Raw genomic sequence first — 16858 nt, 5'->3', positions numbered from 1 at the left:
GCTCTCTGGTCTATAGTTCCCTGGCTAGTCCTTACCACCCTTCTTAAACAGTGGCATCACATTAGCCAATCTCCAATCTTCCAGCACCTCACCTGTGACTATCAATGATACAAATATCTCTACGAGGGGCCCAGCAATCCCCTCCCTAGCTTCCCTGATCAGGTCCTGGGGATTTATCCAATATTATGCACTTCAAGACATCCAGCACTTCCTCCTCTGCAATATGGACATTCTTCAAGATGTCACCAGCTATTTCCCTACATTCTATATAATCCATGCCCTTTCCATAGTAAACGTTAATGCAAAATACTTGTTTAGTACCTCCCCCATCTCCTGCAGCTCCACACAAAGGCCACCTTGCTGATCTTTAACTCTGTCCTTAATGTATTTATAAAAACCCTTTGAATTCTCCTTAACTCTATGAGCCAAAGCTATTTCATGTCCTCTTTTTGCCCTCCTGCTTTCCCTCTTAAATTAGATTAGATTACCTACAGTGTGGAAACAGACCCTTCGGCCCAACAAGTCCACACTGACCCGCCGAAACGCAACCCACCCATACCCCTACACTTACCCCTTCACCTAACACTACGGGCAATTTAGCATGGCCAATTCACCTGACCTGCACATCTTTGGACTGTGGGAGGAAACCAGAGCACCTGGAGGAAACCCACGCAGACACGGGGAGAATGTGCAAACTCCACACAGTCAGTCGCCTGGGGCAGGAATTGAACCCGGGTCTCTGGCACTGAGAGGTAGCAGTGCTAATCACTGTGCTACCGTGCCGCCCAAATATACTCCTACTGCCTTTATAGTCTTCTAATTTCTTTAGTCATCCAGCATTCCCCACTCCTACCAGCCTTTCCTTTCGCCTTAACAGAATTATACTGTCTCTGAATTCTCGTTATATCATTTCTGAAGGCTTCCCATTTTCCAGCCTTCCCTTTACCCATGAACATCTGCCCCCAACCAGCTTTTGAACGTTCTTGCCTAATACCATCAAAATTGGCATTCCTCCAATTTAGAACTTCAACTTTTAGATCTGGTCTATCCTTTTCCATCACTGTTTTAAAACTAATAGAATTGAGGTTGCTGGCCCCAAAGTTGCTGACACCTCAGTCACGCGCCCTACCTTTTTCCCCCTAGAGTAGGTCAAGTTTTGCACCTTCTTTAGTAGGTACGTCCATATGTTGAATCAGAAACTTTTTTTGTACCTACTTAACAAATTCTTCTTCATTTAAACCCTTAACACTATGGCAGTCCCAGTCTATGTTTGGAAAGTTAAAACCCCCTACCATAACCACCCTATTATTCTTACAGATAACTGAGATCTCCTCACAAATTTGTTTCCTAATTTCCGTCTCACTGTTGGGGGGGGGAGGGCTCTACAATACAATCCCAATAAGGTGATCATCCCTTTCTTATTTCTCAGTTCAACCCAAATAACTTCCCTGGATGTATTTTCATGAATATCCTCCCTCAGTACAGCTGTAATGCTATCCCTTATCAAAAACGCCTCTCCCCCTCCTCTCTTGCCTCCTTTTCTGTCCTTTCTATAGCATTTGTATCCTGGAACATTAAGCTGCCAGTCCTGTCCATCCCTAAAGCACATTTCTGTAATTGCTATGATTGTCCAGTCCCATGCTCCAAGTTCATCTGCCTTCCCTGTTTGGCCTAGCTAAGGCAAGTAGAGGAATTCTAAGTAGCAGTGTAAATGGAAGGATTGATGGGGAAGGTTCTGAATGGGGGGGGGGGGGGAAAGAGAGAGAAGAGCACATCAATTAGAAAAAGGAAAACAAGGAGAGAGTTAGAGTAAGTAGTAAATCTGAAGAACTAAATTGCATTTATTTCAATACAAGGGGTCTTAAAAGTAAGGCTGATGAACTCAGGACATGTTTATGAACATGGGATTGGGACGTCATAGCTATTACAGAAACTGGATGAAAAATGGACAAGACTGGATCTCAATGTGCTGGTTTTTAGATGCTACTGGAAGGATAGGAAAAAAGGCAAGAAAGGAAAGCGGGAATAGCGATTTTGATTAAGGAATACATTACTGCTGTAACTAGAAAAGATATTTCTGGAAAATCATCCAGTGAAAGTTTATGGGTAGAAATTACAAATAAGAAAGATCACTTTGGGATTATGCTATAGCTCCCCCTCCTCGCCCCAATAGTAAGCGAGAAATAGAGAAACAAATATGTGGGGATATCTCAGATATAGAGCACGGTGGCTCAATGGTTCTACTACTAACAGCACCAGGGTCCCAGGTCCCTGCCTTGGGTGACTGTCTGGGTGGAGTTTGCACATTCTCCCTCTGTCTGCGTGGGTTTTGTCCCGGTGCTCCGGTTTCCTCCCACAGTCACAAAGATGCAGGTCAGGTGAATTGGCCATGCTAAATTGTCCATAGTGTTAGGTGCATTAGTCAGAGGGAAATGGGTCTGGGTGGGTTACTTTTCAGAGGGTCAATGTGGACTGGTTGGGTCAAAGGGCCTGTTTCCACACTGCAGGGAATCTAATCTACTATCTAAGCATAAAGCTGTAATAATGGGGGATTTTAATGTTCCAAACAGTGACTGGGGCTACTAGAGTGTTAAACGTTTGGATGGTTAAAAATTTGTCAGATATGTTCAAGAAAATTTTCTTTTACAATATGTAGATGCTCTATTAGAATAGGAGCAAAACTAGACCTTCTTTTGAGCAATAAAGCAGGCAAGTGGCTGAAGTTAAAGTGGGGGAACACTTTGGGTCTAGTGATCATAGTTCGATTAGTTTCAAAATGATTATGGAAAAGGATAAGATTTCCATAAAATTGAAAGTTTTTAATTGAAGGAAGACAATTTTTAATGGTACAAGAACTTTCAAAAGTTGATTGGGGTAGACTGTTCGTAGGTAAGTGTGACAAGTGGGGGGCTTTCAAGGGTGTGATGAAAAGAGTTCAGAAACATTATGTTCCTGTTAGAGTGAAGAGTAAGGCTGGTACGATTAAGGAATAATGGATAAATAAAGATGTTGAGGTTCTAGTCAAGAATTAAAGAGTATCTTATTTTAGGTGTCAACAACTTGGTTCAATTGAATGTCTTAATCAATATAAAGTGTAGGGGCATGCTTATGAGAGAAATTGGGAAGGCAAAGAGGATGTAGAGATATGCTATGAGATAGCACTGGCAGATAATGTTAAGGATAATCCAAAGAGGTTCTACAAATACATTAAAAGCAAGAGGACAACTGAAGAGAGGATAGGGCCTCTTAAAGATCAAGGAGCTTGTCTTTATGTTGAACTCCACGAGATGGGAGTGATACTAAATTAATACTTCACATCAGTTTTTATTGTGGAGAATGAAATGGAGTCTAGAGAATGCAGAAAAATAAACTTAGATGTTTTAAAAAGAGAAAGTTCGAGAGGTCTTAGAGAACATACAGATCAATAATGCTCCAGGATCTGATCTAATGTATCCTAGAACATTGTGGGAAGTAAGGGAGGAAATCATGAAATCCCTTGCAGAAATAGTTGCATCATCTATAACTACAGGTGAGGTGCATGATGATTGGAGGGAGGCTAACCTTTGCTTAAGAAAGGTTGTAAGGAGAACTATAGACCTGTGACACTGACTTTGGTTGTGGAGGCGATTATAAAATTTATGGACACTTAAGGGAGGCAAAAATTGATTAGGGATAGTCAGGATGGTTTCTCAAAAACTTGACAATGTTTTGAAGACGTTATCAAAAAGATTGATGGTGGCACAGCAGTAGACCTTGTTTATTTACATTTTAGTAAAGCCTTTGACAAGGTTCCACAAGGTAGATTAATTCTTAAAGTTTGAACACATGGGATTCAGGGCGAGCTTGCCAATTTGATACATAATTGGCTTCACAGCAAGAGACAGAGTGTAATGGTGGAGGGTTGCTTTTTGGACTGGAGGCCTGGTGATCCACAGGGATCGGTTCTGGGTCCACTTTTGTTTGTGATTTAAATAAATGATTTGGATGAGAACACAGAAAGCATAATTAGTAAGTTTGTGGATGACATCAAATTTGGTGGCAAAATAGACAGTGAAGAAGGTATTCTAAGATTATAAAAGGATCTTGATCAAATGAGTCAGTGGGCTGTAAAATGGCAGATGGAGTTCAATCTGGATAAGTGTGGGGTATTGCATTTTGATACAAGAAACAAATGTAGGCTCATTCAATTAATGGTAGAGCCTTGAGTAGTGCTGTAGAAGAGAGGGACCTATGGGAGCAGGCACATAATTCTTTGAAGTTTGTGATACATATAGACAGGGTGGTTAAAAAGGCATTTGACACACTTGCCTTCATTGCTCAGTCCTTTGAATATAGGACGTTATGTTAAGGTTGTACAGGACATTATTGAGGCCTGTTCTGGAATAGTGTCCAGTTCGGTCATCCAGTTATAGAAAGGATATTATCAAGCTGGAGAGGTTTCAGAGGAGATTTACCAGGATATTGTTGGGTATGGAAGGTTTGAGTTATAAAAAAAAAGGCAACAAAGGCTGGGACTTTTTTCACTGGAGCGTGGGAGGTTGAAAAGCGACCTGACAGAAGTTTATAAAATAATGAGAGGTATAGAGGGAGTTGATGGAAGTTGGTTTTTCCCTAAGATGGAGAATTTCAAGACACAGTTGACATTTGTAAGGTGAGAGGACAGAGATTTTAAAAATGACATGAGAAGCAAATTTTTTTTTAAACACAGACGATGGTTTGCTTGTGGAATGAATTTCCCGAGGAAGTGGTGGATACCGTTACAATTACAATGTTTAAAAGAGAGTTGGATGCATACATGAACAGGAAAGGCTTGAAGGGATATGGGCCAGGAGTAGGCAGGGTGGGACCAGCTTAGTTTGGGTTTGTGTTCAACGTGGACTGGTTGCTCCGAAGCTTACTCTCATATTTCATCTTCTCACCCCTTATTGATTTTTATCCTCTGCCAGGTTTTAAAGGCTTCCCAATCCTCCACATTCCCACTAGTGTACACAACATTGAATACTTTTTCTTTTGCTGTCCCTGACTTACCTCTTCAGCCATAGTTGCCTCGTCCTCCCCTTCGTTTCCTCTTCCTTGAGATGAATTGCTGCTGTGCCTCCCAAATTACCCCAAGAAACCCCTATCATTGCTGCTCCACTATCAGCCTACTAGGCTTCTCTTCTATTTAACTCTGGCTAGCTCCTCCCTGTCTTCATTCCTATCTTTACTTAATTGTCGCACCATTATAGCGGAGGTGATGGCCTCACGGCATTGTGGCTTGACTGTTAATCCAGAGATCCAGCTAATGTTCTGGGTATCTGGGCTTGATTCCTGCCACAACATGTGGTGAAACTTGAATTCAACAAAAATTTGGAATTAAAAGTCTAAAGTCTAAAAGTTCATTGTCAGAAAAATACATCTAGTTCACTAATGTCTGTTAGAGAAGGAAATTATAATCCATACCTGGGCTGGCCAATGCGTATTTCCAGACCTACAGTAATGTGGTTGACTCTCAACTGCAATTAGGGAAAGGCAATAAATGCTGGCCAATAAATCCAGCAACACCATCAAACCATGAATTGAATTTTTAAAACCATTCCAGCTTCTCACTCAACCTACAGGGTGAATCGTATGAAATTATGGTCAATTCCCCCTAGAGGTTGTTTCACTTTAACATCACATCACCAAATCCAGAATTACTTGCTGCTGAGTGGGCTACCCCAAATCAAAGCTTGTAGACATTCCATGAAATCCTTTTCTTGAGATCTGCTACCAAGCTGATTTTCCCAGTCCACCTGCATATTGAAATCCCCCTTGCTTTCTTACATACCTTTTCTATCTGCTAGTTTATTTTCTGCACCACATCTTGACCACCGCTAGGAGGCCCATATATAACTTCCATCAGGGTATTTTCTCTTTCTGGTTCCTTAACTTTACCCACAAAGACTCTACGCCTTCCAACTCTACACCGCTTCTCGCTATCAATTTAATTTCACTTCATACGAACAGGGCAACCTCGATCGCTCTACTCATGTGCATATCCTATTTATACAACATGTATACTTGGATATTTAGTTTCTAGTGCACAACATTGCAAGTCCTAATTTCAATATACACTATGAGCTCATTTGCCCTGTTTCCTGCACTGATTATATTTACGTACAACATCCTCATTGTCATGACAATCTTTAGTGTGTTACACTGACAGCACAGCAGTCTTTGTTACTCACTGTATATTAGTTACATTCACTGTATTGCAGTTACAGTACAATGTTTCACACTCAGCACCACTATAACAAAGGGTGTCCCATAGACTGAAGCACTGTCACTGCAACACCTAGTAAAGGCGTGAGACTGATGTATCATACCTAACACAGTGAGTTTAACATACTGATGAACTTTCATTTTAACACAATGAATGTCACGGACTAACGTACTGAAATCCATAATGAATGTCAGATTATTGGACTGAAAGTATAATACAGTGAATGCAAGACTGATGTACTGCATTCTGAGGCAGTGTTACAGCCTCATGTACTGTAGCTAGACTGATACTGACAAAATGTAATGTAGTCCTGTGTGAGACAGATATACTATCACTGTAACACAGTGTCAGATACTTTATAATGTAGTACAGCAAGTGTGAGAAATTGACTTACAATCACGGTCACACCACACCAGATACATTGTAATGTAGTACTGTGTGAGACACTGACTTACTATCACTATAATAGTGTCAGTTACTATGCAATGTACTGGCGTGAGACACTGATTTACTATCACTACAACGGTGTCTGATAATATGCAATGTAGTACTAAGTATGGGGACATGACAAACTGTACTGTAACAAAGTGTCAGATAGTATGTAATGTCATACTGTAAATGTGAGATTGATATACAGTCACTGCATCAGTGTCAAATACTATGTAACGTAGTACTGTGAGACTGATATATTGTCACTGTACTAGTGTCAGATATTATGTAATGTACGTGTGAGACTATCACTGAAAGGTAAGGTAGCATTGTAAGAGTGAGACACTAACTATCACTGTAACACTGTTACCAGATACTAAGTAATGTCGTACTGTAAGTCCGAGACTGAAATACTGTCACTGTACAGTGTCAGATACCATGTAGTACTGTAAGCTTAAGACACAGAAATGTTAGTGATGGGACCTGAGTGGTATATTATCTCTTTGTTGACGTTGCTGAGAATTATGGACACTCACCTCGTGTCTACGCTGTGCCTGCGCCCCGGAACCACCTCTGACAGGGGGCAGTTTCCGCTTCCGGGTGAAATGGCGCAACGGAGTCGCGATCTCCCGGACTGGGTTGTGCGGGAGATCGGGGGAACAGCATCCAGTAATATCCCCCATGGTCACCATAACAACCGTCAACCCCAAGACCCTCTTCACAACCAACAACAGATGGCGGAACAGAAACCGACGTACAGGCACGTGGGGCGGAGCTATAGGCCGATGTATCGGGGGGGGGGGACTGATGTTGAGGGGCCTGGGGGCGGAGCTGGGACTCTGGGGGTTGGGCTTCTGTGGGGGTGGGGCAGCCGTCTATGAGGGCGGGCCATCGATGAGGGCGGGCCTGTGGATGTGGGAGCGCAGCTGGGAGTGTGTGAATACCTGGCTGAAGGTGTGGGACAGGGCTGGGGAAAAGGGACAATGCTGGGGGGGAGAGACGGGAGTGGGTGTCGGGGGGGAGGGAGAGACGGGAGTGGGTGTCGGGGGGGAGGGAGAGACGGGAGTGGGTGTCGGGGGGGAGGGAGAGACGGGAGTGGGTGTCGGGGGGGAGGGAGAGACGGGAGTGGGTGTCGGGGGGGAGGGAGTGGGTGTCGGGGGGGAGGGAGAGACGGGAGTGGGTGTCGGGGGGGGAGAGACGGGAGTGGGTGTCGGGGGGGAGGGAGTGGGTGTCGGGGGGGAGGGAGTGGGTGTCGGGGGGGCGGGAGAGACGGGAGTGGGTGTCGGGGGGGGGGGGAGAGACGGGAGTGGGTGTCGGGGGGGGGGGGAGAGACGGGAGTGGGTGTCGGGGGGGGGGGGAGAGACGGGAGTGGGTGTCGGGGGGGAGGGAGTGGGTGTCGGGGGGGAGGGAGAGACGGGAGTGGGTGTCGGGGGGGAGGGAGAGACGGGAGTGGGTGTCGGGGGGGAGGGAGAGACGGGAGTGGGTGTCGGGGGGGGAGAGACGGGAGTGGGTGTCGGGGGGGGGGAAGAGACGGGAGTGGGTGTCGGGGGGGGGGAGAGACGGGAGTGGGTGTCGGGGGGGGGGAGAGACGGGAGTGGGTGTCGGGGAGAGACGGGAGTGGGTGTCAGGGAGAGACGGCAGTGGGTGTCGGGGGGGGGAGAAACGGGAGTGGGTGTCGGGGGGGGGGGGGAGAGACGGGAGTGGGTGTCGGGGGGGAGAGACGGGAGTGGGTGTCGGGGAGAGACGGGAGTGGGTGTCGGGGAGAGACGGGAGTGGGTGTCGGGGGGGGGAGAAACGGGAGTGGGTGTCGGGGGGGGGAGAGACGGGAGTGGGTGTCGGGGGGGGGAGAGAAGGGAGTGGGTGTCGGGGAGAGACGGGAGTGGGTGTCGGGGAGAGACGGGAGTGAGTGTCGGGAGGGGGGGGAGAGACGGGAGTGGGTGTCGGGGGGGGGAGAGACGGGAGTGGGTGTCGGGGGGGGGAGAGACGGGAGTGGGTGTCGGGGGGGGGAGAGACGGGAGTGGGTGTCGGGGGGGGGGGAGAGACGGGAGTGGGTGTCGGGGGGGAGAGACGGGAGTGGGTGTCGGGGAGAGACGGGAGTGGGTGTCGGGGAGAGACGGGAGTGGGTGTCGGGGAGAGACGGGAGTGAGTGTCGGGAGGGGGGAGAGACGGGAGTGGGTGTCGGGAGGGGGGAGAGACGGGAGTGGGTGTCGGGGGGGGAGAGACGGGAGTGGGTGTCGGGGAGAGACGTAAGTGGGTGTCGGGGGGGGGAGAGACGGGAGTGGGTGTCGGGGAGAGACGGGAGTGAGTGTCGGGAGGGGGGGAGAGACGGGAGTGGGTGTCGGGGGGGGAGAGACGGGAGTGGGTGTCGGGGGGGAGGGAGTGGGTGTCGGGGGGGAGGGAGTGGGTGTCGGGGGGGAGGGAGTGGGTGTCGGGGGGGAGGGAGAGACGGGAGTGGGTGTCGGGGGGGGAGGGAGAGACGGGAGTGGGTGTCGGGGGGGGAGAGACGGGAGTGGGTGTCGGGGGGGAGGGAGTGGGTGTCGGGGGGGAGGGAGAGACGGGAGTGGGTGTCGGGGGGGGGGAGAGACGGGAGTGGGTGTCGGGGGGGAGGGAGTGGGTGTCGGGGGGGAGGGAGAGACGGGAGTGGGTGTCGGGGGGGGGGAGAGACGGGAGTGGGTGTCGGGGGGGAGGGAGTGGGTGTCGGGGGGGAGGGAGTGGGTGTCGGGGGGGAGGGAGTGGGTGTCGGGGGGGAGGGAGTGGGTGTCGGGGGGGAGGGAGTGGGTGTCGGGGGGGAGGGAGTGGGTGTCGGGGGGGAGGGAGAGGGTGTCGGGGGGGAGGGAGAGACGGGAGTGGGTGTCGGGGGGGAGGGAGAGACGGGAGTGGGTGTCGGGGGGGAGGGAGAGACGGGAGTGGGTGTCGGGGGGGAGGGAGAGACGGGAGTGGGTGTCGGGGGGGAGGGAGAGACGGGAGTGGGTGTCGGGGGGGGAGAGACGGGAGTGGGTGTCGGGGGGGGGGAGAGACGGGAGTGGGTGTCGGGGAGAGACGGGAGTGGGTGTCGGGGAGAGACGGGAGTGGGTGTCGGGGAGAGACGGGAGTGGGTGTCGGGGAGAGACGGGAGTGGGTGTCGGGGAGAGACGGGAGTGGGTGTCGGGGAGAGACGGGAGTGGGTGTCGGGGAGAGACGGGAGTGGGTGTCGGGGAGAGACGGGAGTGGGTGTCGGGGAGAGACGGGAGTGGGTGTCGGGGAGAGACGGGAGTGGGTGTCGGGGAGAGACGGGAGTGGGTGTCGGGGAGAGACGGGAGTGGGTGTCGGGGAGAGACGGGAGTGGGTGTCGGGGGGGGGAGAAACGGGAGTGGGTGTCGGGGGGGGGAGAGACGGGAGTGGGTGTCGGGGGGGGGAGAGAAGGGAGTGGGTGTCGGGGAGAGACGGGAGTGGGTGTCGGGGAGAGACGGGAGTGGGTGTCGGGGAGAGACGGGAGTGGGTGTCGGGGGGGGAGAGACGGGAGTGGGTGTCGGGGGGGGGAGAGACGGGAGTGGGTGTCGGGGAGAGACGGGAGTGAGTGTCGGGAGGGGGGGAGAGACGGGAGTGGGTGTCGGGGAGAGACGTAAGTGGGTGTCGGGGGGGGGAGAGACGGGAGTGGGTGTCGGGGAGAGACGGGAGTGAGTGTCGGGAGGGGGGGAGAGACGGGAGTGGGTGTCGGGGGGGGAGAGATGGGAGTGGGTGTCGGGGGGGAGGGAGTGGGTGTCGGGGGGGAGGGAGTGGGTGTCGGGGGGGAGGGAGTGGGTGTCGGGGGGGAGGGAGTGGGTGACGGGGGGGAGGGAGTGGGTGTCGGGGGGGGGGAGAAACGGGAGTGGGTGTCGGGGGGGGAGAGACGGGAGTGGGTGTCGGGGGAAAGAGACGGGAGTGGGTGTCGGGGGGGGGAGAGACGGGAGTGGGTGTCGGGGAGAGACGGGAGTGGGTGTCGGGGGGGGGAGAGACGGGAGTGGGTGTCGGGGAGAGACGGGAGTGGGTGTCGGGGAGAGACGGGAGTGGGTGTCGGGGGGGGGGAGAGACGGGAGTGGGTGTCGGGGAGAGACGGGAGTGGGTGTCGGGGGGGGGGAGAGACGGGAGTGGGTGTCGGGGAGAGACGGGAGTGGGTGTCGGGGAGAGACGGGAGTGGGTGTCGGGGGGGAGGGAGTGGGTGTCGGGGGGGAGGGAGAGACGGGAGTGGGTGTCGGGGGGGGAGAGACGGGAGTGGGTGTCGTGGGGGGAGAGACGGGAGTGGGTGTCGGGGGGGGGGAAGAGACGGGAGTGGGTGTCGGGGGGGGGGAGAGACGGGAGTGGGTGTCGGGGAGAGACGGGAGTGGGTGTCGGGGAGAGACGGGAGTGGGTGTCGGGGGGGGGAGAGACGGGAGTGGGTGTCGGGGGGGGGAGAGACGGGAGTGGGTGTCGGGGAGAGACGGGAGTGGGTGTCGGGGAGAGACGGGAGTGGGTGTCGGGGAGAGACGGGAGTGGGTGTCGGGGAGAGACGGGAGTGGGTGTCGGGGAGAGACGGGAGTGGGTGTCGGGGAGAGACGGGAGTGGGTGTCGGGGAGAGACGGGAGTGGGTGTCGGGGGGGGGAGAGACGGGAGTGGGTGTCGGGGGGGGGAGAGACGGGAGTGGGTGTCGGGGGGGGGAGAGACGGGAGTGGGTGTCGGGGAGAGACGGGAGTGAGTGTCGGGAGGGGGGGAGAGACGGGAGTGGGTGTCGGGGGGGAGAGACGGGAGTGGGTGTCGGGGAGAGACGTAAGTGGGTGTCGGGGGGGGAGAGACGGGAGTGGGTGTCGGGGGGGAGGGAGTGGGTGTCGGGGGGGAGGGAGTGGGTGTCGGGGGGGAGGGAGAGACGGGAGTGGGTGTCGGGGGGGGGGGAGAGACGGGAGTGGGTGTCGGAGGGGGGAGAGACGGGAGTGGGTGTCGGGGGGGGGGAGAGACGGGAGTGGGTGTCGGGGGGGGGGAGAGACGGGAGTGGGTGTCGGGGGGGGGGAGAGACGGGAGTGGGTGTCGGGGGGGGGGAGAGACGGGAGTGGGTGTCGGGGGGCGGGAGAGACGGGAGTGGGTGTCGGGGGGGGGAGAGACGGGAGTGGGTGTCGGGGGGGGGGAGAGACGGGAGTGGGTGTCGGGGGAGAGACGGGAGTGGGTGTCGGGGAGAGACGGGAGTGGGTGTCGGGGGAGAGACGGGAGTGGGTGTCGGGGGGGGGAGAGACGGGAGTGGGTGTCGGGGGAGAGACGGGAGTGGGTGTCGGGGAGAGACGGGAGTGGGTGTCGGGGGGGGGAGAGACGGGAGTGGGTGTCGGGGGAGAGACGGGAGTGGGTGTCGGGGAGAGACGGGAGTGGGTGTCGGGGGGGGGAGAGACGGGAGTGGGTGTCGGGGGGGGGAGAGACGGGAGTGGGTGTCGGGGAGAGACGGGAGTGGGTGTCGGGGGGAGGGAGTGGGAGTCGGGGAGAGGGTGTCGGGGGGAGGGAGAGACGGGAGTGGGTGTCGGGGGGGAGAGACGGGAGTGGGTGTCGGGGGGGGGGGAGAGACGGGAGTGGGTGTCGGGGGGGGGAGAGACGGGAGTGGGTGTCGGGGGGGAGAGACGGGAGTGGGTGTCGGGGAGAGACGGGAGTGGGTGTCGGGGAGAGACGGGAGTGGGTGTCGGGGAGAGACGGGAGTGGGTGTCGGGGGAGAGACGGGAGTGGGTGTCGGGGAGAGACGGGAGTGGGTGTCGGGGAGAGACGGGAGTGGGTGTCGGGGAGAGACGGGAGTGGGTGTCGGGGGGGGGAGAGACGGGAGTGGGTGTCGGGGGGGGAGAGACGGGAGTGGGTGTCGGGGGGGGGAGAGACGGGAGTGGGTGTCGGGGGAGAGACGGGAGTGGGTGTCGGGGAGAGACGGGAGTGGGTGTCGGGGAGAGACGGGAGTGGGTGTCGGGGGAGAGACGGGAGTGGGTGTCGGGGGGGGAGAGACGGGAGTGGGTGTCGGGGGGGGGAGAGACGGGAGTGGGTGTCGGGGGGGGAGAGACGGGAGTGGGTGTCGGGGGGGGGAGAGACGGGAGTGGGTGTCGGGGAGAGACGGGAGTGGGTGTCGGGGAGAGACGGGAGTGGGTGTCGGGGGGGGAGAGACGGGAGTGGGTGTCGGGGGGGGAGAGACGGGAGTGGGTGTCGGGGGGGGGAGAGACGGGAGTGGGTGTCGGGGGGAGAGACGGGAGTGGGTGTCGGGGAGAGACGGGAGTGGGTGTCGGGGAGAGACGGGAGTGGGTGTCGGGGAGAGACGGGAGTGGGTGTCGGGGGGGGGAGAGACGGGAGTGGGTGTCGGGGGGGGAGAGACGGGAGTGGGTGTCGGGGGGGGAGAGACGGGAGTGGGTGTCGGGGGGGGAGAGACGGGAGTGGGTGTCGGGGGGGGAGAGACGGGAGTGGGTGTCGGGGGGGGGGAGAGACGGGAGTGGGTGTCGGGGGGGGAGAGACGGGAGTGGGTGTCGGGGAGAGACGGGAGTGAGTGTCGGGAGGGGGGGGAGAGACGGGAGTGGGTGTCGGGGGGAGAGACGGGAGTGGGTGTCGGGGGGGAGAGACGGAGTGGGTGTCGGGGGGGGGGAGAGACGGGATTGGGTGTCGGGGAGTGACGGGAGTGAGTGTCGGGAGGGGGGGAGAGACGGGAGTGGGTGTCGGGGGGGGAGAGACGGGAGTGGGTGTCGGGGAGAGACGTAAGTGGGTGTCGGGGGGGGAGAGACGGGAGTGGGTGTCGGGGAGAGACGGGAGTGAGTGTCGGGAGGGGGGGAGAGACGGGAGTGGGTGTCGGGGACGGGAGTGGGTGTCGGGGGGGAGAGACGGGAGTGGGTGTCGGGGGGGAGGGAGTGGGTGTCGGGGGGGAGGGAGTGGGTGTCGGGGGGGAGGGAGTGGGTGTCGGGGGGGAGGGAGTGGGTGTCGGGGGGGAGGGAGAGACGGGAGTGGGTGTCGGGGGGGGGGAGAGACGGGAGTGGGTGTCGGGGGGGGGGAGAGACGGGAGTGGGTGTCGGGGGGGGGGAGAGACGGGAGTGGGTGTCGGGGGGGGGGAGAGACGGGAGTGGGTGTCGGGGGGGGGAGAGACGGGAGTGGGTGTCGGGGGGGGGAGAGACGGGAGTGGGTGTCGGGGGGGGGGAGAGACGGGAGTGGGTGTCGGGGGGGGGAGAGACGGGAGTGGGTGTCGGGGGGGGGAGAGACGGGAGTGGGTGTCGGGGGGGGGAGAGACGGGAGTGGGTGTCGGGGGGGGGAGAGACGGGAGTGGGTGTCGGGGAGAGACGGGAGTGGGTGTCGGGGGGGGGAGAGACGGGAGTGGGTGTCGGGGAGAGACGGGAGTGGGTGTCGGGGAGAGACGGGAGTGTGTGTCGGGGGGGGGAGAGACGGGAGTGAGTGTCGGGGGGGGAGAGACGGGAGTGGGTGTCGGGGAGAGACGGGAGTGGGTGTCGGGGGGGGAGAGACGGGAGTGAGTGTCGGGGGGGGAGAGACGGGAGTGGGTGTCGGGGAGAGACGGGAGTGGGTGTCGGGGAGAGACGGGAGTGTGTGTCGGGGGGGGGAGAGACGGGAGTGAGTGTCGGGGGGGGAGAGACGGGAGTGGGTGTCGGGGAGAGACGGGAGTGGGTGTCGGGGGGGGAGAGACGGGAGTGGGTGTCGGGGAGAGACGGGAGTGAGTGTCGGGAGGGGGGGAGAGACGGGAGTGGGTGTCGGGGGGGGAGAGACGGGAGTGGGTGTCGGGGAGAGACGGGAGTGAGTGTCGGGAGGGGGGGAGAGACGGGAGTGGGTGTCGGGGGGGAGAGACGGGAGTGGGTGTCGGTGGGGGGGAGACGTAAGTGGGTGTCGGGGGGGGGGGAGACGTAAGTGGGTGTCGGTGGGGGGGAGACGTAAGTGGGTGTCGGGGGGGGGGGAGACGTAAGTGGGTGTCGGGGGGGGAGACGGAAATGGGTGTCGGGGGGGGAGACGGAAGTGGGTGTCGGGGGGGGAGACGGAAATGGGTGTCGGGGGGGGAGACGGAAGTGGGTGTCGGGGGGGTGACAGGAGTAGGTTTCGGGGGGGGAGACGTGGGAGTGGGTGTTGGGACAGTTACAGTAGGATGGTGCTGGTTGTATATGAAGAGGGTATGGAAGTGATGGGACAGTTTATGTGGGGATAGGGGCAATGGAACTGATTGTGTGGTAGGAGAGGGGGTTGTACAGATTGTGGGATTGGATTAGATTTCTTACAGTGTGGAAATAGGCCATTTGGCCCAACAAGTCCATACAGACCCTCTGAAGAGTAACCCACCCACACTCATTCCCCTACCCTATGTTTACCCCTTAATTAGCCTCGCTAATTCACCTGGCCTGCACATCTTTGGATTGTGAAAGGAAACCGGAGCACCCAGGGGAGGATGTCCAAAATCCACACAGACACCCAAGGTGGGAATCAATCTTGAGTCCCTGGTGCTGTGAGGCATCAGTGCTAACCACTGAGCCACCATGCTGCAGTAATGGAGCTGGTTCAAGGGGGCTGTTAGATAATAGAGTTGGTTGTGTAGGAGTTTGGGAATGGAGGTTGTTGAACTAGTGTTGTGGAGCTAGTTGTACTGTATATAGAGTATTTTGTGTCGTGATGGAACTTGTCCTGCTCCATGGCTGTGCTACCATGTTAAAATCGTGTACAGGTCTATGATGAACAGTAATTGACTGTACAAGTATGTTGTTTGCTCTTGACTTGTAGGTGCACTGTGTACTGCATGAGTGAATTGGAGTTATGCCATGCTTCCTGGAGTCTTCTCAGAGAGGTGAGTGGAAGTCCTTGTACTGTGTATTGACTTACTTTGCCCTTCCTGCATTTTTTACCTACTGACCTTGAGTTAAAACAATGTGATGGATTTGGGCATCTTCACTTATTTTTTTATTTAATGCCTTCCTCTTGCTTTAAATTTAAAACTTATACCAATGATGTTTTCTGTGCTGTTATGTTTTTCCTTCCATTGTTAGTTTATCTGCATCTTGCTTGTCCATTGACTTAATTTAATCCCTGAACTGTTGTTACTAATCTTCATTCTTTAGAAAATAGATCTCTGACGCTAAGTCCCCACTTCTTCTATCACAGTTTGTCTATTTCTTCACAGCTTCTGAGTTATTTCTTCAGTGTTCTTTCTTTCCTTTTGTATGAAAGAGGAGTTGACATGATCGACTGTTCACATACAAATCCTTCCCTTTCCATGTCACAGCATGAACTTAAGACCAGAAGGCAGGAGGAGGCTCCTTTCACCCATCCAAGAGATCTGCTCCAGCACCGGGACAGAGCAAACAGCCCTGGGCCTGGGGATCGTGAGCACGTGTCTCCAAAGATCAGGAATGACAGCCCATCAACATCACCCACTCTCTCTGGTCGAAACCATGCTTTACAGCATGTTAAAGATATCTTCTTTTAGTTTATGGTTTTTAAATCAACCACAATTCTTGAGGTGTGAGCAAGGTGTCATAGTTCTTTTGGAGGTTGTGTTCTCATGGTATTTGCAGAGGAAGCTAATGCCCTGGCCAGGGGAATTGAATGTGGGGACAATGATAAGAGATGTCTTTGTGGTCTGTCTTGGATTTGTTAGCTCAAGTCTAAAGGGTAATGTGGTAACTTGGATCTTTGAATAAAAAATCTCTACTTGCTTCAAGAAGACCACCATCATCACAGTACCTTAGAAGGATACATACAACATGCCTTAATGACTACTGCCTATTGACTCTGAAGTCTGACATCATGAAGTGCTTCGAAAGGCTGGTCATGTGCACATCAACTCTAGTCTCCCAGCCTGTCTCGATCCCCTGCAATTTGCCTCTTGACATAACAAGTGCACAGTGGACATCATTTCACTAGGCCTGTGCTCATCCCTGGGACATCTTGACAACAATGACACCTATGTGGAAGTGAGGACTACAGCTGCTGACATCAGAGTCAAAAAGTGTGGAAAAGCACGGCTGGTCAGGCAGCATCCGAGGAACAGGAGAGTCGATGTTTCAATCGTAAGCTCTTCATCAGGAATGGTGGGGGGGGGGGTGCGCAGGATCAAGGGGGCTGAGAGGTAAGTAGGAGGGGGTGGGGCTGGCAAGAAGGTAGATAAAGGTCGGGAGGTGATGGTGATCAGTTGGACTGGAGGGTATAGCCTAATCCAAGCCACCCAATGCCTCGATGAAGAACGCCTCATCTTCTGCCTTAGGAACC

The 16858-nt window shown here is 55.2% G+C and overlaps 1 protein-coding gene and 1 long non-coding RNA gene across 3 annotated transcripts in view; one reads left to right on the top strand and one right to left on the bottom strand.

Moving 5' to 3' along the window:
- ssbp1 (single-stranded DNA binding protein 1) overlaps positions 1-7371 on the bottom strand; it is a 51926-nt gene extending 44555 nt beyond the window's left edge. The window contains exon 1 of one of the 2 annotated variants that reach the window (XM_072591044.1): positions 7210-7371. In XM_072591044.1, coding sequence (XP_072447145.1) covers positions 7210-7365 — 156 coding nt within the window. In that variant the 5' untranslated portion in view covers positions 7366-7371. The remainder of the gene's footprint in view (positions 1-7209) is intronic. The other variant, XM_072591045.1, reaches the window with a different exon arrangement.
- Positions 7372-7563: 192 nt separating this feature from the next.
- On the top strand, positions 7564-16655 carry LOC140492186 (uncharacterized). Its single transcript, XR_011963514.1, has 3 exons — positions 7564-7627; positions 15374-15437; positions 15873-16655. It is a non-coding gene; the product is annotated as an uncharacterized lncRNA (long non-coding RNA).
- The last annotated feature ends 203 nt before the right edge of the window (positions 16656-16858 follow it).

Source organism: Chiloscyllium punctatum, chromosome 20 (assembly GCF_047496795.1).
Source record: "Chiloscyllium punctatum isolate Juve2018m chromosome 20, sChiPun1.3, whole genome shotgun sequence".
In the NCBI taxonomy this organism is placed as follows: Eukaryota; Metazoa; Chordata; class Chondrichthyes; order Orectolobiformes; family Hemiscylliidae; genus Chiloscyllium; species Chiloscyllium punctatum.
This window is presented reverse-complemented; position numbering and strand designations above follow the sequence as displayed.